This window comes from Bidens hawaiensis, unplaced genomic scaffold (assembly GCF_021521415.1).
Source record: "Bidens hawaiensis isolate Kalapana, Puna unplaced genomic scaffold, B.hawaiensis_p1.1 tig00017759_1, whole genome shotgun sequence".
Taxonomy (NCBI): Eukaryota; Viridiplantae; Streptophyta; class Magnoliopsida; order Asterales; family Asteraceae; genus Bidens; species Bidens hawaiensis.
In genome coordinates this window covers 377,095-404,902 of record NW_027492678.1, presented here as the reverse complement: position 1 = coordinate 404,902, position 27,808 = coordinate 377,095, and the positions used below count along the sequence as shown (strand labels likewise).

The 27,808-nt window shown below is 33.4% G+C and overlaps 2 protein-coding genes and 1 pseudogene across 3 annotated transcripts; all 3 read left to right on the top strand.

The window, feature by feature from the left end:
- The first annotated feature begins 152 nt into the window (after window positions 1–152).
- LOC143554556 (uncharacterized protein At2g34160-like) lies at window positions 153–3,711 on the top strand. Its single transcript, XM_077044282.1, has 6 exons — window positions 153–197; window positions 1,712–1,924; window positions 2,567–2,615; window positions 2,723–2,785; window positions 2,865–2,929; window positions 3,002–3,711. Exons 1-6 carry the CDS (start codon window positions 153–155, stop codon window positions 3,128–3,130), a joined length of 564 nt encoding a protein of 187 aa, XP_076900397.1. The 3' UTR covers window positions 3,131–3,711.
- A 772-nt stretch (window positions 3,712–4,483) lies between these two features.
- Window positions 4,484–6,339, top strand: LOC143554544 (DNA repair protein XRCC4-like; annotated as a pseudogene). The gene is made up of 4 exons (XR_013139039.1): window positions 4,484–4,721; window positions 5,340–5,468; window positions 5,567–5,689; window positions 5,833–6,339. The product of XR_013139039.1 is annotated as a DNA repair protein XRCC4-like (transcript).
- A 9,845-nt stretch (window positions 6,340–16,184) lies between these two features.
- Window positions 16,185–24,027, top strand: LOC143554543 (calmodulin calcium-dependent NAD kinase-like). Its single transcript, XM_077044271.1, has 9 exons — window positions 16,185–16,392; window positions 16,468–16,572; window positions 18,000–18,226; window positions 18,550–18,608; window positions 21,214–21,447; window positions 22,276–22,405; window positions 22,675–22,979; window positions 23,058–23,202; window positions 23,696–24,027. Exons 1-9 carry the CDS (start codon window positions 16,383–16,385, stop codon window positions 23,903–23,905), a joined length of 1,425 nt encoding a protein of 474 aa, XP_076900386.1. The 5' UTR covers window positions 16,185–16,382; the 3' UTR covers window positions 23,906–24,027.
- Window positions 24,028–27,808: the final 3,781 nt, after the last annotated feature.

The following is a 27,808-nucleotide window of genomic DNA, read 5'->3' as shown; positions in this document are numbered from 1 at the left end:
TAATAAACGAACTAAAACATATACAAATTAACCGACCATCAAATATTACCGAAATCAACCAAATTCGTGACGACTTGCTGCTATAACGTTTAGGACCGACAACGCTCGGGTTTTATTGACTTTTTTAATGTAACGAACGTAATCAAAACCAAATGAATTTACATCAACTTACCACTGAAACGTCTGAGACTGACAACGTTTGTGTTTACCAATGCCCAGCTTTGACCAACTCATCGGGGCCGCAACGCACCGGTTTTATCAACCGAATAAACAAAAAAAAACTTTGTTAACGCAAAAATACAACAAATTAACATAACAAAACACGTATTGCGGTTACGAACCGATGACACTTCGGTTGATATCTTGTTACGACCCAAAAAATAAAGCAAACCATAAAATCGTCCACTATGAAATACAACAATTTAACATTTTTAAAATTTTTAAAAATGCGGCGAACAAAAAAAACACGGACGTTGCAGTTGCAAGCTGATACGATTTTGTTTATTATGAGATCGAGGTACAGAAAAAGTGATAAAAAAAACTCACACGTTGCGTTTGCGAACTAACGCGAATTCAGTCGGAATCGACGTTGTCGAGACTAAATCGTACATAGAAAATCATGTGTTGTGGTGGTGAACCGACACGGGTTCGGTTGGTATCAGATTACGACTCCGAAATTAAAGCAATAAGTTAATTCGTTCACACTCAAAGCACAACAAATTAACATATTTACATAAAAAAGAACACGACGAAAGCCAAAAATATAGGCACATTGTGGCCTTGACCAGGAGTGGGTTCGTACAAAATCGATAGACTAAAATAACTCACAGGGAAAATACCTTGAGTTGCTACCGCGAGCTAACGCGAATTTGGCCTGAATCATTTGACGGTATCAACGATAAAAAAAACCGTATTTTACGGCAGCGAACCGACATAAATTTGTAAATGTAAAACAAATTAAAAGCAAATAAGAAGTTTGGCGACCAATCACATGATTGCGTCGCCAAACTTCTTAATTATTATATATAATAATTTGCCGAATTTATTATTTTTTTGGTTTTAACGACTGTGTTCTACCAAAGTTGTTTATACTGTAATTAACAAACACAATTGATACTAACTGAATTCGTGTAGACTCGCCATCATGACGCTCAGCTTTTACCAACGCGCGGGTTTTATGACCGAACAAACATCATTATAAATATTTTTATTTTCTATATGTTAATTTGACAAGTTTATTTTTTGTTTTTAATTTTAATATCGTTACGAACGTGCTCATTACAGGCCGGACTTTTTAACATGTTAATTTTTAGTTATACGAGCGTCACTACTATTTCCGTGTTAACGTACACATTATATATATATTTTTTTAACTTTGTGTCGGTATCTTAACAAATCTAACCCATACCAACCAAATCCGCATTTCAAAAAGTGACAGGACGGGACATGTATATAAACATATCCCAACTGCCCCGGCGCAACGCGCCGGATAAAAACTAGTTATGAATAATATAACTCTAAAAACTATCAATATAATTTAACCACGATGGATTAAACCTTCAGTAAAAAATAAAATGCAATTGTAACAAAAACGAAAAACAAAAGATTCTCTCTTAACTGTCTAACAGCATACCCGCCAAAACATAACCGTCTGTTAAACCACCATACGAATAAACCAATAGAAGCCACCCACGTGGCACACTTTAATTAGCCAAACCAACCTATATATAAACAATCGTCTTCCATCTTCGTTCCATTTTCAGTACCAGTCTCACTTTACATCAACAAACGTGCAACAAATCGCACAAAAACCGCCATGGATGAGCAGAAAATTGCAGAAGTAGCACCGAAAACGACAAAGATGCCGAGAATTCGAGTGTCTAACACCAAGAAGCCGTTCATCTTCTACCTTAATCTCGCTAAGGTTAGGGTTTCTACGCTTTTAATCGCCTTTTGTAGTTAAAATATTGAATTCGAGTGTTTATCATCATCTATATTCTGTGATTTTGTTGTTTCTGATATCAGTTTCGTAGTTTATTATTATTCCTTTTGAATTTTTGATTTAGTACCGTAATTGAGACTGAAATTTGTGTATTCGTGTGAAGTTTTCGTACTTGCCGATTGAAATTACAGTTTCGTGGATAAATTTCTTATTGATGCGTGATTTCGATTAGTTGTGTGTAATTATATGGTTCAACATTGAATCTGAGTGTTTCTGGATGTTGATTGCTTGTTTATCATAATTTTGTTGTTTCTGATTATTCGTATGATGTTATTTTATTATTTCTAATCATTTATATGCTGTAATGCTGTTGTTTCTGATCGCTTTTCGCAGTTTCTTCTTATGTCTATTGATCTGTGTGACTGAAGATTGAATTTCAGTCTTGTGGATGAATAACTTGATGATGTAGATGAATATAACTTAGTTATATGTGATTTATATTAACTAGTTCTTAACATCATAATGTGTGTTTTCACTTTCGTGACATTCTTTAGGGTAGATTGATTCTAGAGATTTGTTTAATGTTATCGTTCTTAAATTGATTTGATATGTTATTTGTGACAGAAATACGTAAACCGTTACAACAATGTCGAGCTTACAGCCTTGGGAAAGGGTTAGATTCAAGATATATTTCTGCAATTTTTTAACAGTAATCATCAAGAACATAATGCACACTCATAAACATGATTTAACTGACTTCTGTTGATGTAATGCATGCAGCCATACCAACTGTTGTTGTAATATCTGAGATTCTGAAGTCAGATGGAATGGCAACTCAGAACTGTAAGAATAATAACTTCTTTGTTTATCGAATTACATCAAACATTGAATCTGAATAACTTGTTTTGGTATTTTGAAACAGTGATCTCCATTTCAACTATTAAAAACAAGGATGAAAGCACTGGAAAATCCCTTCAGAAGGCCAAGGTATGCTCGTTCCATTCAGCTTTGTTTAAACATCTTGCTGCATTATCTTACGCATTTGATATTGATTTTTAGATTGAAATTGTGATGACACTGAATGAGCATTATGATAACTCAAAAGCTAAGGAAAACATATTGAAGAAAAAGAATGCTCAGCATAAGGTCAGTCTTTCTTTGTTGTTTTCCATGATATCACTAAGTTGACTCTTTGACTTTGTTCTAAGTGTGAATATGTTAATATATCTCATAGACTGGAGTCAAGAAGACTGGTGGAACACCCGATGATGTCACTGCAAGTAAATCACAGGTTGGTTGTGAATAGAGATGCTGATTTAGATCAAATCATGATTTGTGATTTGTGTGTGTCTTTCTTTATCATCACAGGATAAAACAGTTGATGGTAAAACTGAAGTCAAGAAAGCAGTGGATGAGACCAAGGTTGGTTTTTGTTTGGTTTTTTGGTTTAAGTTCGATGCTAAAATTATTGTAATTAGCTTCATTCTCCCTTGCAGATTAAAACAGAGATTAAGAAATCTGCAGCCAGCAGCAGTAGCTGAAGGGAATGTTGATCAACAGGAGAATAGAGACAAGATTTTAGTAATGTTGTATGATAATATGAGATATTAGTTCCAGTTGAATTCTAACATGACTATAGTTTGTACATATTTCAATCATGCACACATGTAATAAAATCACAACTTCTGCATATTCTTTGAGTGGTTTGTTTGCAATTTGCAATTTGCACAAAGGTTTGATGAATCTGGATTGAATATGAGAAAGTCTGCAGAGGAACAAGCCTTGATCTTTGAGAGATATAAAGGCACGGGCTTTTAATAACTCATTTTAGTAAATAAAATAAAGATATGAACTTTCTTTTTTTTATAGCAAATAATCTCAGTTTAATAATTAAAAAAGAGATCATAAAGACCGCTCAGTTTAGTAAAAAGAGGTTGGATATCAGGCCGACAAGGTAAAAAAGAAAACTAATCAACACACATGGGCGTCTTCAATACAAAACTAATTTTACATAGGGAATCAATAGAACTGGATAATCAATTTATAAATTTTTTTATAAATATGAAAATTTACACTGTCGTGCAAAAAGGCTGGTGAGGGGACCTCGGGGGCCACAAGGATCCTTCATCCATGCGGATAATGGAAGTGTATGTATTGAGAATTGAATAATACATGTGTACGTAAATGTTTGCCAGATATATGATATATATAATATGAGTTAGAATTGTATGATGTATCATAATTAAAACAAACGATACAATTATTAATGTGGTTTTCGGTCCACTGGCGTTAATCAGCATTGACGTCGAAGCCACCACCACGCCCCATACACCTCCCTTAACGCCGCTTTGTTTGTTATACTGCTACTACCCACAGTCCCTCCCTCCCGCACCATTACCATCGCTTACCGCCCCTCTGGTGCGTTTATTGCCAGCGGGCGTCAATAGACAACGAATAGCCTTAAACGAGCTTAAATTATTTAAACACAAAGTTGACCCTTTTTTGAGTTTAGGCGGGGATATAAATAAATAATAAACCCTCACTCCTCCTTCCCAAACACGCACAAATCTTACCAATCCGCCATGGAATCAACCAAACACACCTGCTTAAAACTCCAAACCCCCCAAAATCCGATTATCACTTATTATTCGTTCTAACCGTCGATTTATTCTATTTTCGACCCGTATCCGACTACATCGATTTGTCCGAGCGCTATCTACGGTTTCAACAACCCGGTTACGTATACGGCTTCGCTGATGCTGGAGCTGGATTAAAACGAGTAGGTAGTTTTATCTTAACTCATTATTATTATTATTATTATTATTATTATTATTATTATTATTATTATTATTATTATTATGGTTTAATTTTATGATAAGTGTTTTAAGTAATTGAATCTGGAAAAATATGTAAGAAGCTTGTGTAAGAAGTTGATATTATTGGCAAAATGATTATTAAGATTAATTGGAAATATATGAGCTCTGATCAACTAGTTAATTGATTGTTTATGAATAATTACTGCAAAACAAACTTTCAGAAAACCCTTAAGGGGTGTAAACGAGCCAAGCATATCCGGAGCTCGACTAGGCTTGAGCTCAAGCTCGGCTCGTGTGCGTTTTTTCAAGCATGGGCTTGGCTCGAGCTCGGCTGGTTTGTTATGTATTAATTAATTTATATATGTTTTTTATATATTGTGAAAACCTTAAACGAGTCAAAGCTCGGCTCGGTTGTGTAGTGTGAAATTAATACATGGAAGTCTAAAAGTAAAATTTAAAAATTCACAAGACTCTAGCTCGCGCTTGATAACCGAACGGAGGCTCTGGCTCAGATTGAGCTCGAAAAAGCTTGGTTTTGAGGTTTTTATCAATTCACTTTAGTGATGCTAAATCCCTTGCAGTTATCATGGACTTTTGAAAAAGAAGGTACAAAGCTAGAGTGGAGATGGAAATTTAAACCAGCTGAAAATAGTATGAAGATAACTGCAGGAATCTTGGATTTCCTGATGGATGCTAACATTCGCCTAAGTGTAACGATAACACACAGTTTATTATTATTGCTTTATTGTTACTTGTTAATGTTGTTATTAAGTTTCTGTTAATGTTCTTTTTTCTTTTAACAAAACAGGAGGAAGTTGTGATGAAAACAAAGTCAAGTGATAAACTAAAAGCAGAAGCTGAGAAATGTCTAGAACAAAGTGAGAAGTTTCAGAATGAGAAGGCAGAGTTTGAAACTAAAATTTATACTAAGGTGTTTCTTATATGCTCCAAATTAATGAAATTGTTGGTCAAAGCATATGAATTTGATATGTTAACAATTAACTACTAATAATTAGTAAATCAACATTATCATCCTTTCTTGTGCAATTGTAACCATATTTAAAAATATTGCAGTTTCTTTGCGTGTTGAACTCAAAGAAAGCAAAACTAAGAGAGCTCAGAGACCGTGTGTCATCAGATCATGCAAAATCACATGATGACGATGATGAATCGAGTCAGAAAACCGAGACTTATGATGGTGATACTGAAGATGAAGAAGACACTGCTATGCATATTACCAGCACTTCAAAGGGCACATCTCGTGGTCAGAAAAGAAAGTAGGAGTTTGACTCTTGAATACGTGTTTATGTTAAAACGTTTATACTTGTTTGCTTTCATATGTTGACATGAAGTCTATGTACATGGTTCGGTTTTACTTTAGGTCAGATTATGGTTCTTGTTTTGCCAATGCCATGCGATCTTTGGCATGAGCGTAGAGCCTTTGGACTAGTGTTGGCTTGAACCTAGACCTGTTCATGCACCTAAGCCGGTCCTAGGAAAATGCAAACCAAACTAACTCGCCTTTTTTTTTTTCTGTGAAACATATATTCTTTCACTAAGAAAACTAAATGTGGTAGCATAATTTGGTGGAATAATTTGGATGGACTCATGGAAGTTTCACTCATCTAAAAGGAGCTTTTCTCAATATGATGCGTAATAGTTTCACTCATCTAATATAATTAAAATAATTTTTAGCTTTTATATAAAGAAGAAAACGAGTTAATTTGTGAGAACAACACGGATGCTACTAAGTACAGTTTAGGGAAGACAAAATAGAATAATAAGTTGACAACTCTATCAATACAAAAAAAGATTATCGATTGCTTTGCGAAAGAGGTTCCAAAATGCTTTGTGAAGAAATTAAAGATGATGTGTTTGGGTTGTTAGCAGATGAGTATAGTGACGTGTCTCAAAAGAAACAAATGGCTGTAGCTATGAGATATGTTGATAAACTAGGAGTTGTTAAAGTGTTTAATTGGATTCACGTGAAGAATACATATTCTTCAACTCTTAAAAAGCCATCGTTTCTTTATTAGCAGATAATCAGTTAAGCATAGATCAAGTAAGTAATACGTTTCATACTTTCATTACATAAACTTAAAGATTATATTGTATCCTGTAGTTTATTTTTGTTTAAACAGGTCAAGGAGTCAAGGTTATGACGGTGCAAGCAACATGCGAGGAGAGTTTAATGGATTAAAAGATTTGATGTTGATAATTCATTAGCAAATTACAGACATTGCTTTGCTCATCAACTTCAGTTAGTGATGTGGTTTTTGCAAGAAAACATACCGGTGTGTGCTTCTTGCAAAAGAAATATATGATGTTGGAGGCAAAAATAAGAGAGTGGAAATAGAAATTCTCCTTGGTGAAATTAAGATATAAAAATGATTAAACTAAGAGGTTTCTCTTGTAAGAGCTGGAGACACACGTTGAGGTTCTCATAATAAAACAATCATAACTTTGTTTAAATAACCCAGGAAGATTTTTAGGTACTTGATTTTATTAAAGAAGATGGAGAGTGTGCAACAACGACTTCTATCATATTTTAAGATTTTTGATTTTGTGTTTTATATACACTTGTTGGACGATACTTTAGCCTTCACAAATTCTCACATCTTAAAAAAAAAGAGTTAAGACTTGTTAGAAGCGTTTAAGTTGATAATCGGGATAAATAGAGCATTGAATAATCTAAGTCAAAATGGTTTTGACAAGATGTTGGCTAGAGTGACATCGTTTTGTGAAAAAAAAAACAAGATTACGATGATAGATATGACAAAATTTATGGTAATCAAAGAAACATGATGAATATCATTACTAATCGACATCATTTTGAGGTTGAAGTTTTTAATAAGGTTTAGGATATGCAAATTTAAGAACTTGACAATAGATTTAATGAGGTCTCAACTAGCTTGATAAAAAATATGTCCGGTTTAATTCCTTGTGATTCGTTTTCTAAGTTTGACGTATCTAAGATAGTGACATTTTCTTATATGTATCCGAATGACATTAGTAATAAAGAAAAATGTGTATTTCTAGTGATCTTACGACCTTTTATCACAATTTAAAGGAAGGTGATAAATGTGCAAAATTGGGTGGAATGTGTGGCATTGCTCGTGTAATGGTGGAACCAGAAAATACGTCACTTTTTATTTGGTTTATCGTACATTGAAGTTAGCATTGGTTTTACCAGTTGCAAATGCAACCGTTTAGAGTTGTTTTTTCTTCTAAAATGAAGCTTATCATGACGAATTTGTGCAATCGAATGGGTGATGAGTATTTGAACAATGTTTTAATTTGTGTGGTCGAAAAAGAAGCTCCTGATAAAGTAAAAGAAGGTGATGTAAGGGCTTGATTTCAAGCTTTTAAAAATCAAAGAGGAGCAATATGCAGTTAATGTGTTTAAGTTTATTTATTTTGTGTTTAATATGAAATACATTAATAAAAAAATGTACCTTACCCTTGACATTTGGGTCTAGATCTGCCACTTCCACAAACATTTGACATATATACGTGTTAGCCTCCCGACTTTATTTACAAACTTTAGTTTATTAGACTTTTGACACAAAACTTCTGCGTATATACTTTTCTTGAGGATTAAGTTGTAAACCGTAGTATGTTCTCTATATATGTTCATTGTACTTATAATATCCTCATCACAAGTGAGGCATATAACAAAAATAAAGTATCATGTCTGCAACTCGTGGACATAAGTTAGCCGAGCGAATCACGTAAATCTCACGTGTTTATCTTCGTTTATTATTTCTCTTGCAGTATCATTTGTGTTTGTGTCTGTTTTGCAATACTCGAATCCCTAACATTCACCTCACCAAGTGACTAGCGATTACTAAAACACTATTTACGAGTGTGAACACTAATGCAATTTTTCAACGATACATATAAAAGATAATTGATATTGCATGTTTCAAAAGAGAAATGCTCCATGTAGCTTCAAACCTTAATAAATTAGTATTCTTTAACACAAATAAAACTGAAGAAGACTAAAACACGTACGTTTATGTTGCTCCGTCTTATTTTATGCATCAAAACAATTTTAAATTACAAAAAATATTAATTAAATCTAAAGGGATGGGGCATTATTTAGATACCTCTTTGGGCAATTTTAATTAGAGCAATATCGTCCATGACAATAAGACCACCACCCGTAGTGGTCAATTGTGGGGTGGCGTTTTGGGTTTAAAATGCCAAAACAACACCGCTTTCTTGGTATTTTGATTTTTGAATGACTCTTTGAGCGCGAAAGTTGTGTATAAAACATCTTTTTTATAATCTTTCAACAAATCATATTTTTTTAAAAATTTTTATTTTTATTTATATTATAAAATTTAAAAAGTAATAATTGTCTAATGATTGCTGGAGAGTTATGATTATATACTTTCTTTTTTTTTTTGCAAAATGTTAAAATACGGACTAGACGTCACATGACGTAAAATGTCTGGGGAGCTCAAGTTTGACCATGCATGGTCTAAGAGTGAAAGTTAGAAGTTTAATTGATGACATTACAAGTATGAATTACAATCAGCCAATTATTTAAAGTTAGGATTATTTAAATCCAGTTACATAATAAAATATAAAAACAATTTTATTTTGACTATGTGCAAAAATAATATAATTTAAACATCTTAATATGTAAAATCAGATTGTCGGTTATGTAAATTTGTAACGTATAAAAAGTTATATATGCACGTCTTGCTCCCCGTTTGTATTGGAGACGGTGTTAACAATGTTTATGATGAATCATAAAAGTGCTAGATGTTAAATTTTTATTCTAGTTTCTACTTACGTTTAACATGAACCATTCTTAGTAAAAATCTACCTATACAAATAAAACGAGACGATCTTTCTAAATGTCATTCAATTAGACCGTTCACATTCACATAGACTTTCAAGTGTATAAGTTTTCATTTTTATAATTCCACCTCATGAATTATAAAATGAAAAATATGTTTTTGGTGGGAATCGAACTCATTGCATTGCTTTTAAAAATGTTTATGACTTACTAACTCAACTAGGATGAATTGATGGTAATCTTATCTTTTTCTTAATTGGTAAAGATTCACAACCTTTCATTTTGAATTCTAATACAACACAAATTATTCTTAATGATATGTGTGTTTTAGAAAATTATTTATATCTTATGAATCAATAACGTATGTAATTATGCATATTATTAAATTTAACTTTTTATTGTATTTTTTAACCACCCATGTATCACACGGGCTCTATCCTAGCGTATATATATACACTTTCACGTGTTTAAAATTAGCTTTTGGGCATTGTTCAAACTAATGGCCCGGTGTTAAAGTTGCTACCATATAGCCTGGGGGTTATGGGCTCAGTAATGTAAACAACTATTTATGAAAATACATGGCAAGGTTGTGTTTATCGTGTCCAAGTTGGCCCGATATTCCAAACCCCGCGCATAATAAAACATTGTGCACATGGCTTACCTTTCATACTATTTAGTAAAACACTCGTAGCTCCATTCCACCCAAAATTTGCAAATTATAAAACATAGTCTAATCTTTCTTGGTCAAGATTTGAAAAAATAACTAAGGTTGTTAGGTTGATGATGCTTTGAATCTGTTTAATGAAATAGCTAGCACAAGACATATGGCGTATGCTTCAAGGTTTTATTAACGACATTGCTAGAAAAAAGAATATAACATAGACATGAGTTGTTGCTAATTCGTCGCAAATGAGATAACCCATTAACAAATGACCAACGACCTTTTCCGTTAGTAACCACCAATACTGATGAATTTGACAAATATGGCCGTCGATAATCTCCCTTTTCTATATGGTGTGATGTTACCAAAATGAAACATTACTCTTTAATATTTTTGAACAAATCTTTGCCCTAGGTGTTTTTGTTGTTGAGACTAAGTATCGTTACTAAGTGTTGTTGTCAAGTGCATCACACTATTGAAAACAATCATCGTCTTAAGTTGTTACGTTAAGGGAGTTGTACGAGATGTGATGATGTTTTATACACATTTTTCTTGAACAACAACGCCAGTTCTTTATTTGTTATTAAAATAAATGAGATTATTGAGGGAGAAAAATTATTCAAGATGATCAAGGTGTCGCAAGAGGCGTATTGGTCCACATGGCAACACCTGATTGATCCACTTTATTTTTTATTTTTTATTTTAAGTAATTTATTTGTTGTTTTTGTAGTTATTATTTTTATTACACCGTGATACTTGTTGAATTCGTATGAGTTCGCGACCGCAAAACATTGATTATTATATTATTATTATTATTATTTGTTCGTGGTGGGTTTTTTTTGGTTTTATATATACCTTAGCTTGTTGTTAGATAGAAATCACTATTGACTTTTCCCAAGCATACCCACGGCTTTGCACGTTACCAAACGTAGCCACGATATTTTGATTGTTAAGACACCCAAATCACCTCCATTAATTGTTAAGATCACCCAAATCGCATCTTTATAGTTTTTAATTCATTTAGGTATTATTCTCGAAAACTTTTTTTTTCTTAAATTAATAAACAAATAGTAATAACTTGCATAACTATCAATTTTTATTGAAATATATCCTCATGATTTTTGTTGAAAATATATTAATTGTGTTTTTATATAAATTGGATGTGGCTCAATAGTAGAGCACTCACTTTACTAGTGAGAGATAGGGGGTTCAAACCTCACTATCATCAAATTATATGGGAGATATGAGGGATGACTATGGCTTGCCAGTTCGAGTCCTGATCTCACCCGGTTTTACCGGCTCCTCGCTGTCGTGCCGTTTGGCGGGCGTGGAGATCAGGTTTTATCCGTCCCTCAATAGGTGGAACGCTAGGGGCTCTGTCCGGACTAGTGGCCGGCTCGGGCTACCTTTAGCCAATGAGGGCCGCGTACGGAGTACCCGGCGTTACTTAGTTGGTCGTTCCAAAATATATATATTTTAATACATATATTATATATAGGGGTGTGTTATAATAAAAAAAATAGTTTTCTAGAAAGAGTAAGAATCAATCTAGACCATTGGATCTATGATCTAGTGGTTGAGATTGGTAGTTTTTAAACTACCAAATAGTTTCCTAGGATTAAGGATTTATGCTACATAGTTTCTTAACTCAAAATTTTGTGTCATTCCTACTCTTCCTACAAAACTATGGATTTTTATTTTAACCCTTTTCTATATATATATATATATATATATATATATATATATATATATATATATATATATATATAGAAAGATAAAGGATCAAATACAATAATCCCTTATCATACAATAGCTACGCGAGTTTCTTCACCATCGATTTTCAAAAAAACACGCGACCGTTTCTAATCCTCTGCTCCACTGCTCCATCGATTCCGTACGCCTTCACCGTCACCGTCCAATAATTGCATCTACCGTCGCGACCGTCGACGGTACCGTCGTTAACACCATCTTTCTAGTCACGCCTTTTTCACAGGCCAGTTGATAAAATTGACCAATTAAAATTGAAATTGTTGAACTAATTGATCAATTAAACTTTGAAATTGGTCCAATTAATCATCAAATTGAAGTTTCAATTAATCAATTTTGAGTTTTGAGCAAACCCAGTTGCAGACGTTCCATTTTTTGTTCATATGATCGAATCAATGATCAAATTAACGGTCGATTGACGATTGTTTGATGATTATGAGATTATGTGAAGTGATTTCAATGTTCAATTTCATGTTTACAGGTGTTAAACACCCAGAACTTCTTAGAACTTCTAAACTTTATCAGTTTTGAACACCCAGAACTTCTTAGAACTTCTAAACTTTACCAGTTTGAACACACAGAACTTCTTAGAACTTCTAAACTTTATCAGAACTTCAATATTTTTTTGAACACCCAAATCTTCTTGGAATGTATTAGAACGTTTAAAGATGTTCTTTTTTGGTCAGAACGTTTAAAGGTATTCCGTTTTGTTTCAGAACGTTTAAACATAATATTTGTACTGAACTTATAAACAACATTATTTAAAAACGTATAAACAGAACGTATAAACTTTTTGTATTGAACTTTTAAAGTTTAATTGATTATGTTCTGAACATTTAAATAGAACGTATAATATGTTTAAACAGAACGTATAAACAGATCGTACAAACTTAATGTTAATACGTTCAATGTCAAAACCCAGAATTCAAAACTCAAAATTGATCGACGAAAGCTTCAAATTGATAATTAATTGAATCAATTTCAAGGTTAATTGATCAATTAAGCTCATCAACAATTTCAATTGGAAATTGCTTAACTGACCTGTGACCAACGATCGATGGTGGATTTTGATGGGTATGCGTTAAGTATTTTTAGGTTAATTACAATTATGCCACTAAGCAATTGTAATTTTAATTAGAATCGATGGTGTAGGAAGTCGCGTACCTAATGTACGATAACTGATTATTGTACAGTAACCCACCCCTATATATATATATATATATATATATATATATAGGGGTGAGTTAACGTACAATAATGACTTATCATGCATTAGGTACGCGACATTCCAGAGCGTTTTGATTAAAAAACGCGCGGTGGCAATTTCGTAAATAACCCAACAGTAGTTCGCGATCAAAATTCGTCGATTACAAATCAAATCTGATCCAAATTCGAAACTTGTTGCTCAATCTAATCCAATTTCTAAACTCTAATCACAACTTACAGTATGAAATCTCAAAAGTCAAAACCCAAAATTGAAAAGAACGTCACTGAACATAAAAAATCTTCAAATTGATCAAAAATTGATGATCTAATCAATCGAAATTATGTGTAAGAGGCTTTAGAATCATCAATTGATTATGAAAATACAGATTAACACACTTAATTGAGCTCTGATTAGGGTTCATGTTTAAACGTTCTGCTCAAAGTTTAAACGTTCTGATCAAAATAAACACCAAAATGATGATTTAATCAATCGAATTGATGTGTAGAAGCATTTAGATTCATCAATCAATTATGGAATTGCAGAAATAACGCACTCAATCGAGCTCTGATTAGGGTTCAAAATATTATGTTTAAACGTTCTGAAACATAACAGAACATCTTTAAACGTTCTAATACATTCAACGAAGCACTGGGTGTTAAAAAAAATGAACATCTTTAAACATTCTAATACGTTCTAAGAAGTTCAGGTTGTTTAATAAAAAATTTAGAAGTTCTAAGAAGTTCTGGGTGTTAAAAAAAGTTTAGAAGTTCTGATAAAAAGTTTAGAAGTTCTAAGAAGTTCTGGTTGTTCAGAACTTCTAAAACTAACAAAAAAAATAGAAATTAAACACATGTAAACATGATATTGAACACTGAAATCACTTCATATAATCTCATAATCATTAAACAAACATCAATCGACTGTTAATTTGATCATTGATTCGACCATATGAACAAAATATGGAACGTCTGCAACTGGGTTTCTTCAAAAACTCAAAATTGATTAATTGAAACTTCAAATTGATGATTAATTAGACCAATTTCAAAGTTTAATTGATCAATTAGTTCAACAATTTCAATTTCAATTTCAATTGGGCAATTTAATCAACTGACATGTGTCGGAAGATGATGGTGGTCGCGAAGTTGGATGGTGGACGGAATCGTTGAACGGCGATGGTGAAGGTGAACGGAATCGACGGGAGAAGAGGTTGAAGGAGGCCGGCTCGCGTAATTGTGATTTTAGGTTAGGATGGTTATTGAAGATGGACGCTCCTGACACTCGCGTACCTATTGTACGATAAACGATTTTCGTATTCCATCCTTTACCTATATATATATATATATATATATATATATATATATATATATAGAAAAGGGTTCAAATAAAAAGAAATAGTTTCCTAAGAATGGTAAGAACCAATAGATTTTTGACAAGTGGCATTACAACATATGGTGAAAGAACAATTCTAAGAAACTATGTCGGTTATAGTGGTGAAATAGTAATTATAGGAAACTATGACGGTTTTTGATAATTTTAAATCTCAACCATTGATTGACATGATCCAGTGACTATGATTTATTCCTAGTCTTCTTAGGAAACTACTTCTTTTTAGTATAACTCTCCCCTATATATATATATATATATATATATATATATTAATACTTCAAGCTACTACAATTTCCTTAACGGAAAGTATCATAAAAACCCGACATTCTTTGGTAGTTTTCTCGATTAGAGAGTTTGAAATCATAAGTTCAAAGAAACTCTTTATAAGAATGGGTGTTGAATATCCTATACGAGTGAAGTAACATATGCAACTAGATTTAGATAAATGAGTCTTAATCGTGATAGCCAACTTAAAGGTTCCAGGCCTTCTTTTTAAGTCACCATATATTATTCAATTTTTACAAGTTGAGGAACATTAATAAACAATTGTTGGATTAAGGGACTTTTATTAGAAAACTAAAAAAATATGTTGGGTTTTTATGATTTTTTTTCCAAAGCATAGTATAATTCGCTTTCCATCATATAATGGGAAATAATATCACGTTGTGAGTCTTAGTCGTGACATGAATTTAAATCTCTAAAGTTGCCATCGTGCAGAAAATAATAATAGTTTTCTAGATGAGTCTTCAATGTATGGTTAACGAGTTACTGGTCCCCCGTCCTTAGAAAGCGAATGAGTGTTTTCAATGAAATATCTTATGTGATGCTCGGATTTCTTTAAAACTATCGTTTTTCTAGTATGAAATGCTCACCGAATGGCTTGCAACTCCTATAATAAAAGCGATAGTAGTTTCTAGTCTTTGAAATCAATTTGGGATATGGGAATATTTGGTGAAGTTAATTAAGAGAAAAGCCGAAAAAGGGTTGGATTGCGATCAACAAATAGATCATAAATGAAAGAAATTGGTAATAGAGATGGCAGTTTCATCTGTCATTCATGCTCTGTGGTCACTCTCATCTTGATTTTCTAGTTTTGCTACTAGCCAATATGGTGACATACATGTCTTATTGATAGTACATTCAATTATGGATCTTTACTCATCCGTACTTATCATATAAGATTTCTCCTTTCCCTCGATTTGTTTTTATCAAATTTGAATTTTCCTGTTACAATTTGATCGAGTATTGGAAAGCACTACACCTAAAGACGGAAGGCCAATATCATTATATCTAAAAAAGGTAAAGATTGTGATGTGGGCATCATGCATATATGCATTGTGGAGACTGGAGAGTGATGGTTGTGGTGGTCATCAGAGAGATTAGCCAAAATTTGTGGCTGGCTAGAATTTAAGTGATCACTAGATATATTGCCGGAATTTATGGTTGTGATGCTAATGTAAAAGAAAGTGTACGTGTTATTTGTTTTCTTTATTAGATTACTTAGATTTTTTTTACTGATTTTAAACTAAAGAGTAAAATAGATTTTTCACACGATTTAACAAACATCATTTTAGGAATCACCTATGTTACCACGGGCACGGGGACTAAAAGTGTCCTTAGTGAAACTTAGCAACCAAAATCCCAATATATATGATTATCACACAAGCAACATGCATTTAATTAACTCTATAAATAATAGACACACACAAGAAGTCTTGCCACTTCATATATTAACTTATTACTTCCTAGCTCCTCTCTAACACCATTTTCTCGCCATTTTTAACAAACCAGTTATGCAGACAGGTCCTCTCTCTCTCTCTCTCTAGTTTTCTCTCTTTGACCTACACATGATCATATATATTTTAATGTTTTATGCAGATCGGGACATCCTTGCAGCTGCAAAACCCGAAAGTGTTGTTCCACGACTAGATTTGACCGGATCCAGCCAGGTTGGAAAGCCTGAAACGTTTTCTAACTATGTTGGTAAGCTCAACTCCCCGCCATGCATGCGCGCTCAACCCCGCCATGCATGCGCGCTCAACCCTCCGCCATGCATGCGCGCTCAACCCCGCCATGCATGCGCGCTCAACTCCCCGCCATGCATGCGCGCTCAACTCCCGCCATGCCACGCGCCAAACATAAAGGTCGGGAGCCTAATAATATCCCAAACGGCCACGCGCCGATCTTAAAGGTCGGGAGCCTAATAATATCCCAAACGGCCACGCGCCAAACATAAAGGTCGGGAGCCTAATAATATCCCACATGGCCACGCGCCAAACATAAAGGTCGGGAGCCTAATAATATCCCAAAAGGCCACGCGCCAGCGTAGGTTGGGCACACCTCATAATTTGCCCGAGGATGGGAACCTTGTAATACATCCACTTTTAGTTGATATGTTTTTGCAGGTTCGGCTACGAGTCGCACAAGCACCTATTACATTATTATTATTATCTGGCCATTTGTGCCTCCATTATTATTTTGAAGACAAGCCGGGATAGTCATCCTGCGTAGAAGAGGCCCTTGTGGGCCAGTCATTATCATCATATTATAGCTTATAAGCCGCAACTCGCGCATGCTTCATTATTTTATAGCTCGTAAGTCGCCTCGCGCGCAAGCTTCATTATTTTTATAGCTCGTAAGCTGCCTCGCGCGCAAGTTGCGTTACATTATTATCGAGATGCGCACTCTATCTTTTATCAGGCCCCGCGCCTCTATTGTTATGATGCGTGCTATATCTTATTCATGCCAGTGCACCATTATTATCATAAGGATCACAACATGTCACCATCATGGAGAAAACCTCTCAAAACTCAAAGACAATAAAGACAAGGCCGAAGAAAGGGGAAAAAACCGCCTCATATCCTAACACACCTTATGAAGTCCAGAGCTCCACCTAAACGCTTGCACGTCTAGGAGCAACACTGGACTTGGGGGGCTTGTAGGGGTATGGTACTAAACCCGGCTTACGACCTTAATTTATTATGTTTGGCTTGTTTTATTATATGGGCTAATACAATATTATTGGGCTGAGGGGGTTTTGTGGATGTAACCCTAACTGGGCTAGGCCCATTAGGGTACCATGATGGTGGCCATGAGGCTCCCTATATAAGGAGGTCTCCACCTCCTTATTAGGGGTTGGTTGTTCTCAATAAGAGCCACCACCATAACCATTTTTGTGTCTGTAAACAAGAAATCCTTGAGATTTCTTAGCAGTCACCTCCACACCCCCAAAAACCATTGCAGATCTTAAGCTACCGGAGAAGAAGATCGAGTCGTGGTTCGTTCATCTCGAAGACCGGGGAACATCGTCATGGATAAGGTCAGATTCATTTCATGTTTCTACAATAGTCATATATAATAATAATATTTAATTGTTTGTATCTATAAGTTGATTATTTGTGAATTTGCAGCAAGGCAACTTGGATTTAAGGATGACAATGAGTGTCCGGAATTCAGCAAACTGATAACGGAATATGCGAGGGGCTCGAAAGCCGACTTTCAAGATGAGATTAAAGTGTACTTCTCAAACGAAAAACAAGTGGAAGAATTGTGTGAAAAGCTTAATGAAGAGCTTGAAAGTTGCATTCTTGGCTATTTTGCATTTCACTGGAGCAAGGCTTCTCTTATGATCAATCAGGTAAAGTTTAAATATTGTTTGATGATATTATCATTATGTCATCTTCAATCGCCTTTACATGTTCCTACAATACAGATATTTGCTAGGAAAAAGATCATTCACATGTTTTGCTATGATTCATAGATAATTAAATAAAATCTGTAGCAAATACCTATTATTATATATATTTAGACTTAGAATGAATACAAAAGATATTACAACCATTGTGTTGCTCATTCTTCTAGCCATCTGATCTATTTGACTTAATATCACGGAAACTGATTCATACCTAACAAAACATGTTCATTTTAAACTCCTTATACTTTAATTTTTTGGATTGGAAGGTGCTAAGCGATGGATCTGATGAGAGTCGGCTTAAAAACGTGTTCCTGAGCGGTTCAAGGTGAATTTAACTATATTAAGTTAAATTCAAGCTCGATTTTAACTCGTTTGCAACCCAAAATATTATGTATAAGCCCTAAAACTAACTAAGGATATGTAGTGATTAAAACTAACTGGTTTGTCATATTATACTGAAATTTGATGTAACCTTCATGTATATATTACTAAACGGTGGTTGACTGGTTTCAGGTTAGGTGAGCACACATTTTTAAAGAATAAATCACCCAACAAGCTGGCATAGATGACCTTGCCAAAATCCATTTAAAAAATTAGGAGTACTCATTTTGGACGCAAAAAAATTATTAATAGCGATATTTAACAATATTTATAAAATGTGCCAGTAAACTCACGAATTATATGGATTATAATTATATAGTTAATATTATCAGTATTAATCAGTTCTCGTTAATAACTTAATGCAAGTATATATAGAGAAGAAAAATCATTTTCGACAACGTTAATCAACTATACTAATTGCATTTTTTTAAACAAATAAGAAGTTGGTTTAAAAATAATTCACAACTATTAAAATGATTTTAAAGTATGCCTTTGATAAGTTTTCTATAACTTTTTAAAAACAAGAGAAACCAATATATGTTTATATGTTATAATGCTACAAGCCTACAAGTGTGTAAAGCTTTCAAATATACGTTTTTTAGGAAGACTACATTTTCTTGAAATGGTAGGGAAACATTTTAATCAAAAACATAGACACCAAGGAAAATGATTTCTATAGGACCACCCATGAGACAATATAAAACAGGATTCAATAGGGGCTGGCCACTCCCACTTGGGCCTGTTTGATTTCTAATTATGAACTATCACCTCACTGATATTACAACCCTTCAAATAAGAGTAAATATACTTTTTACTTGATTTTTTATTAATGTACATATACACTTGTTTATCTTTTATAATTTTAAATATATTTTAATTGAATATGGTGTTTCGATTTATTTACTTTTACCTATGTTTTGATATAAATTTAATAACAAAATACAACTTGTGTCAATTATAAAAATAATAAATGATACCCAGTGGCGGCCCAACAATTTTGGAGGCCTAAAGCGAAGTAAAAAATATGGGCCTTTTTGCATTGTTTTTCTTTGATTATCACTTTCGATATATTATATTTTATTGTGAGTTATGTTTGAAACCTTTGATACATAAATGTCTTGGGTATGATCACGTAAGTAACAAAATAAGAATACTCATTTTGTATACAAATGCTAGACAAAAAACTAGACAGAGGACATAAAAAAATAAAAATGAAACGCATAAATAGGTCATTGAAAAACAAATACTCACAAGAAACAAATTAATTTATGATCACTTTTAGATAGGTATTCAATAGGAGATCTACAAAACAAACTAATAAGAATATGCCTAAGAGTTAAGACATGCTAGTTTATTTTACATGAATGTTCTTTATAAACAATCGTTGCACCAAACTTCATGAAAAGTGACATATTTTTTTATTTGAGAACTTTAAATTTTTGGCATGTCCTCCTCCTAGAAGGATATGCAATTGCAATTAAAAAAAATAAAAGGAAAGCTGCAGCAGGGACTCGAACACAGGTATATTTTTTTATTTGAGAACTTTAAATTTTTGGCATGTCCTCCTCCTAGAAGGATATGCAATTGCAATTAAAAAAAATAAAAGGAAAGCTGCAGCAGGGACTCGAACACAGGTCATCATGTTGGCAAAACAGCAACTCTACCAACAGACTACACCAACAAAGTGCAACAGGAAACAGAGAACAAACAATATATATTCTAAATACAAATTTTTTTAAATGGAGGCCCAAAAATTTTGGGGGCCTAAAGCCCTTGCTTTAGTCTCTAAGCCTATTGGGCCGGCCCTGATGATACCACTTAGCTTTTTATAAAATTCACATTAAAATGTAGATAAAAAATAAACAAATCATTTTTTTATAAAATTAACATCAAAATGAGTGGCGCGACTTCGTTTTTAACAAACAATTTGTCACATCATTTAATTTTTTTAATTAGTTTGTTTATTATAAGTACATAACAAATAATTTGTTAGAATTAGAAGTAACTATATTAGTTAGTAAATAAATATTCGCGAGAAGAGTATAAGAATTTGCACCTAGTGTTTAATTAAATATATATTGAGAAAGAGGAAGAGAGACAGTGTTTCATAGGGTTCTAACGAACCGAAAGTTAACGATTCATGAGTTGTTACAAGTTCATTTATAATGTTTCTTTAGTTGCATGAATATTAAACAATAATTCAGTAATACATATACGTACATATAGTTATATAAAATATGAATTTTATAGTTACTTAACTATGATATTTTTTCAAAAAGGAGTAGCGGCGCAGCTTGTTGTCCGCTTGCCTTCTGTTTCGATGTAATCCAATAAACAATCATACAAGTTTTGAGGTTTTAAATGATATGACAAGAAAGTCGTATATGTTTGTATATTTTCATTCATATTGAATCATTACGATTATAACACATTCACTTGTTAATACATATATTCACAATTATATAACTGTGAATAAAACGTTACTAACACCACCTGGATTTTTGTAGTTTAAGATGGTTTTTATTAACTGGATTGTTATATAAATGTAGAAAGCAAAGATTTGATAGAGTTACAAAGGACTTAAAAGTGACCAGGGCAATCTCTACAATGGTGGAGGAAATGAAAGTGATGAGAATTACCACTCCTAAAAAGGGTGATGGCAGTGACGCCTTCACGGAAGTGTTGGGCCCCGTCGCTCTTTGCGATAGAAGCCCAGTGCTTCTCTTCATGGGTGGCGGAATGAGAGCTGGAAAGAGCACTGTACTCAAAGAAATTCTTACAGAGTAAAATATTTGTTTGGTTTATGTTATCAAGTATTTAGCCGTTATGATCAATCACTTTCTTAGCTCATATTTTATTTTCGACCAAAACTATGTTGGAAGTGTTTCGGACTCCAAGTCACAAGTTGGTGAACTTGAGGGACCAATATTGACAAGTGGGTCATAGTGCTTATGTTTCCTAATTGTATTATAATTATAATTGATAATGTCTTGGCTAACAAATTAGGTTAATCTATATAAACTGAGTTATAGTTATACATTATAAATGTGGTGGTGTGAGATGCAACCTAGTTAGGGTTCATCCAAGAGGCACACATGAGATGTAACCGAGTTAGGGTTCATCTAGATGTAACCGAGTTAGGGTTCATCAAGAGTCAAACCGAGTTAGGGTTTGAGAGAGTTGTAATCAGTTTTTTGAGTGAGATTTTTTGATTAATATAAATGAGAGTTATTCGTTTAGTTAGGGTTACATCCAGATGAACCCTAACTCGGTTACATCTTGTGTGTGACTCTTGGATGAACCCTAACTCGGTTGCATCTCACACCACCACATCTATAATGTATAACCATAACTCAGTTTATATAGATTAACCTAACTTGTTAGCCAAGACATTACCAATTATAATTACAATACAATTAGGAAACATAACCACTGTGACCCACTTGTCAATATTGGTCCCTCAAGTTCACCAACTTGTGACTTGGAGTCCGAAATTACTTCCAACAATCACCCCCTAATTTTTGACTCGAAATAGGTGGTTCTTCAACTCCGAACATGTCTCGTTTAATTTGTCCTGTTTGATTTGACCCATGATCTTGAAACTATGGCAGCGCTTTTTGGTCGGGGGCTGCAGAAAACGCGGTAGTGGTGGAAGCCGACGCTTTCAAGGAGACAGATGTGATTTACCAAGCCCTTAACTCAAGGGGTCGTCACAATGATATGCTTCAAACCGCTGAATTGGTACAATCTCTCTCTTTGTACCTATAAAGTTTAGTTTGGTCTGACCAGTTATTTTTTTCTAGAGCAATATGGGGTCATATCAAATCAATAGGCTTGTTTTATGATTTGAATGTGAATTACCTTTATGATTAAAAAAACATTCTTTTTAAACTTCAACGGACCAATAACTGGTCTGACTAGTGGACCGGTAAGATGACTAGTTCGATAACTCTTGGAACACCGTACACAATGTAGATATAAAAAAAATTGACTATAAGAATGGACCATAGGTGCATCAAACATATACAGATGCCGCTTCTTCTGTATTAGTAACAGCATTAAATGATGGGAGAGACGTGATCATGGATGGGACACTGTCATTGGAACCATTTGTGGAACAAACAATTGCCATGGCGAGAACTATTCATAAGCATCAGTATCGAATGGGTGTTGGCTACAAGGTCTCCGAAGATGGAACCGTGACTGAAGATTATTGGGAAAAAGTGGAGGGTGATGTTAAACCAAAGAAACCTTACAGAATTGAGTTGGTTGGTGTTGTTTGTGACCCTTTTCTTGCAGTTACTAGAGGAATTAGGTATAATGTTATTGATCTTATTTTCATAATGTTTAAAATAAATTGAGGTTAAATATTTTATTATTTATAACCTTGCAGGAGGGCTATAGCAGTGAAAAGAGCAGTGAGAGTCAATTCACAATTGAAATCACACAAGAGATTTGCAAATGCATTTAGAAAGTATTGTCCTCTTGTTGATAATGCCAAGCTCTATTGCACCAATGGTATTGGAGTCCCTCCAACGGTAAGTTTATATTTTACTTGTTTATTTATATATGCTAATGAGATTAAGTGTTTAAACGAGTCGAGGCGTGCATGAGCCCTTAGAAGTCGCTTATTAAATGCTACAATAGAAGGTAAACAAGTTCAGTCTCGAGCTAAAGGTTCAAATGGATCTCATTTACTAAACGAGTCTATGCCCAAATCTGAGTTTTATATACCGAGCTTAATCTAACTCTCAAGATTAATAATCGAGCATATTAGTTCCATAAATATACAGTTTTATAAACATATACATCCTTATAGATATTATCATATATAAAGTAAATATATGTTATGCAAAAAAAATTAGATAATTTTGTTTAACATAACGAAAACTATGCAGTTGATATGATTATAATAGTGTAAATATGTTATTTATTGTCTTGAACTATGTGAATAATCATAACTACTAATTTCTTTTTGTTGTATTCATCATTTAATTTGTTACTTTTGTTTATCTTTTGCTTGAAATGAAGTTAATAGAGTTTAAAGACGGCAATAGCAATCTACTAGTTGATCCAGATCAAATTAAATGCTTGGACGCATTAATCGAAATCAATGATGAAGCTGATTCCATACACGAGCTTTACTCAGACCACAAAATGTTAACAGATAGTGACTCTGTGTGGAAAGAACATGTCTTGAAGCCGGGTAGAATCGAAAGTCAACGTGATTTGAAATTGTGATAGAAAAAATCGAAATGTCCAAATCTTAACAAGTATTCCCGAAGTTAAAGACTTATCAAATTTGGTTGTATTTTGTTTCTAACGAGTGTTTGCGCTTGTGATTGATTTAAATACAAATAATTGGTGATTAACGAATTTGAAAACTCGCATGTGTGTAATAATCAATTTTAAGCCGCTTCTAATTTCTTTTACGTAAATAAAACTTTATGTAAGTTCACCTTTTTTTTTCTTTTAGCAATTTGCGTTCAATATATTATTCCATGTTAACCCACTTTTAGTCCGAAGATACAGTTAGTGGTATTCTTAATCTGTTAAAAATGTGAAAAACATCATTTCTAACATGTCAGTATGAGTGATGTTTTATCCCCATAGTTTTAAGTAGGAGGTAATACGGAATAAACAAAGTTGTACTGGCTATTAGACTTGTTTTTTGCAATCGCGGATTAGAAATGAATTGCAAGCTTTTAGAAGGAGACACAACCTCTAGTGGTCAAGCCTTTCTTTGAGGCTCCTTCACTTTCAGTGGTTCCCTACCCACATCATCGTGGAGGTATATTGGTAATATTGAAGAAAGATTATATGTTTAGAGAGTTACTAAAAGGTAAATCCCTATAGTGTGCAGTCCGTGAGTCCATCTGCTTACTAGCCCAATGATATAGAAGATTAGAGAGTTACTAAAAGGTTCATTTCACATTAACTTGTATTTGAAACTATGTACCAGTCACCCTTAGAATATAGTAATACTATTAAAGTATTATAATTGTCCACATGACAATCAACTAGGCTGTCCGTATATGATGCCACATAGATGTCATGTAGATCATTTCCTTATTAATCATTACCTATTACCTAAAATACTAGGCTACCCATTTAAGTGTTAAATATCGTGGGTTTTGGGTGCCATGTTAACCCAACAACCTGGAACTTTGACTACTATATTATTTGATATCCTTTATCAGTCTCAATCATATTCATTTCCTACCACCATCCAAAACCCTAATTGCCTCTCCAGTTCTTCTTCAATCATAAGTTCAGTCTTCTATCTATCTAAGGTATTCTTTTAATTGATGTTTTTTTAAGTTTAATTGAAATCGTAGGTTATCAAAACCCTTACCGTTTGAAAGTTTAATCGAAATATTTGTTATCCATTATAAGCGCAATCAGTCACTGTAAACCCTAATCCAATTGATTCCCTACTTTTTTCATAAGTTTACTTTTCAATTTTGTTATCGTTGTTATTAACTTATTCCTGATCAATAAAATGAACCTCATAGTTTAATAATCATTTTATGATAGTTTCATCTTTACCTATTTATATATCGTGAATGGTTAGTTAGCATACAAGTACTTACCCACATTTTGGTGTTAATGATGTTCATGTTAAAGTTGAAGTTGGTGGTGAAGATGATGATGTTCAACGACGATTTGTAATTGTTCATTAAACTATATATTGTAAATGATGTTAGTAGCATATATATTTTGTTAATTAAAATGAAGCAAAATATAACATGCACTAAACTATTATTTGGAAAGTTGTTAAAAGTTTAAAACCAATGGAAATGATATTATTCAATTTGAATTCAAATTCTTGTCATCTTTGTATTATTTGAAAACAACCTTTATTTTTAACAAAATTCCACACTTTAAGAGTTTTAATTACAATTTTAACATGTTTTTTTAATTTTCAACAATTTTTCAAAAATCTAAACATAATAATATATGGGATTTAAAGTTAAAATTTAATAATTCAAAATAAAAAAATTATTAAAAATATATTTTTAGTAAAATTTCATAATTAACAATATATATTAATTACGTTTAACTTTAAACCTAATTTACTTTTACGTAAATTCGAACATTAATATATATTTTTTAAAACCTTTAATTATTTTCAAAGTTAAAATAATTCTTTTAGTATTTTCAAAATTATATAAAATTCACTTATTATAAATCGTTATCTAAGTTTCACAAAATATTAATGTCACTATTTTTACAATAATGTATAATAAAAAAGGTATTATATTTTTACTCATCTTAACTAACAAATTTTTTAAACATAATATAAATATTTCAATTCTAATATCCAAACAAGTTGATAGTTAAGTTTTCATAATGTTTTCACCTATAATCATTCTATGGTATCCACCTAAATGTCATGTCACATGTTTTCTACTTTGGGTATGCCAACTTATCATTTTCATATTATATAAACCTTAACATTAAAAACCATAATAAACATTTTTAGTTTCCTCTCTCTCTCTCTCTCTATCTCTCTCTCTCTCTCTCTTGTGTTTTACATCCACACTCCGGCGATGAGCTCTCACTTCCACCGGTTTAATATTTCTTCTACTCTAAGGTTCGATGATTATGTATTATTGAATATTATTCCGATTTATCTTTCATTTTAGTTTAATGACCATTGTTTAATCTGATTATCGTTTACTCTATTTAGGTTTTAAATCAGAATCCAAGGTTAAATGAACGTGTTGAAGTTTCTGTAATTGCTTCATCTTCCTAACAATGAATTGCTGATTTAGGTGCTAATTACAATTATTCTCTTAAATATGGTTGATTTAGGTGGTCATTAGAATTATTGTCTTACATATTTTGATTAAATCCATTGTTAGTTCTTGCTAAACCAAAATATGTGTTTTTATTTTTTTAATTTAGTATATATAAATTTAAATTTATTATGTAACATTAATTTAATTTTATTCAATTCAGTTTCTGGCGGTCCGAGATTGTAAATTAGCGAATTGTCTTAAAGGAGTGTGGATATTAGGCTATCCTCTATGGTTAGGGGCTTCGAAGCCCCTCCCAATTGCCACATCAGTGCCACGTGGGCACTGGGGGCTTCGAAGCCCCAACCAAAGATGCCCCTCTGTGGTGAGGGGGCTCGAAGCCCCTTTAATTTTTTTTATAAAACTAAAAAACCAACAAATTTATTAAACTTAAAATATTATAAAAATCAAACTAAATTAAACTAAAAAACATAAAAAAATGTACAAATAGAAAAACAAAAAAATACATAACTAATATTCAGCGTCCTTGCTTTTTTTTTGCCATTATCCTTGCTTTTTTTTTCTCCAAAAACGCCCGCGTGGCCGGATCTAGATGCGAGAGATCCTTTGCGAGGAGCTTGAAATCCTTCTTTCGTTGCCGCTCCGATTTAGCCTTCTTTCTTTCTTCATGCATGGCTTTGTATTCCGCATGCATCGCTTTTATTTCTTCGTGTATTATCTTGAGTTCATTTTTCGAGTGTTTTTTATCCTCGCGAAACTCTTTAAGTGCAAGCTCCAAGTTGTCAAACCGCGCACTCACATCGGAACTCATCGAGGATGTCATTCTAGACGAAGATCCCCCACCTCTAGCCGCCGCCTTGGCCTTGTCTCTTCCTACCGGACGTGGCAACTCATCTGGTTCATCAAAAAGAAAATGGGGATCAATCTCGTTTAAGTTAAATTGAGAACGAGCATCCGACCTGGCTTGAGACGATGATTGATTGGCCGAAGTAGACGTTGTTTTTGACCATTTGGACGGCCACGGTGAAGATGTCTGGATCGGATGCCACTTTGGCGAGCTCGTGCATTTCCTCCAAATTTCAAACATGCTCATGCCGAAGTGGTGACCATGAAGGCCCTTGTATTGTTTCAAGATAGCCCGAAGGAGGTTGGCGTCGTTCGTGCCGCTTTGATGTGTTGCAAAACACATAGCGTTTTATCCCGTTTTTGTGTTGTTTTGTGCGTAAACCGTTAACGAATATAACGTGTTTGTGACACTCGTCAATTTCAGGTTAACTCCGTTAATCCGAACTCCGTTAATTCAAACTTAAGATCACACGAACCATAACGCATATCTCATTGCATTTAAACTAGGGTTTAGATGACGCATAACAATCACTAC

What these genes read in the sequence shown, in the direction of transcription:
- LOC143554556 (XM_077044282.1), top strand. Translation starts at nt 153, where the DNA reads ATGAATTTACATCAACTTACCACTGAAACGTCTGAGACTGACAAC. An exon ending in AAACGTCTGAGACTGACAAC is followed by an intron (nt 198 to 1,711) that starts GTTTGTGTTTAC and finishes CACTTTAATTAG; the next exon opens with CCAAACCAACCTATATATAA. An exon ending in TGGAATGGCAACTCAGAACT is followed by an intron (nt 2,786 to 2,864) that starts GTAAGAATAATA and finishes ATTTTGAAACAG; the next exon opens with TGATCTCCATTTCAACTATT.
- LOC143554543 (XM_077044271.1), top strand. An exon ending in AACGTTTTCTAACTATGTTG is followed by an intron (nt 16,573 to 17,999) that starts GTAAGCTCAACT and finishes GTGAATTTGCAG; the next exon opens with CAAGGCAACTTGGATTTAAG. An exon ending in GCAGTTACTAGAGGAATTAG is followed by an intron (nt 22,980 to 23,057) that starts GTATAATGTTAT and finishes ATAACCTTGCAG; the next exon opens with GAGGGCTATAGCAGTGAAAA.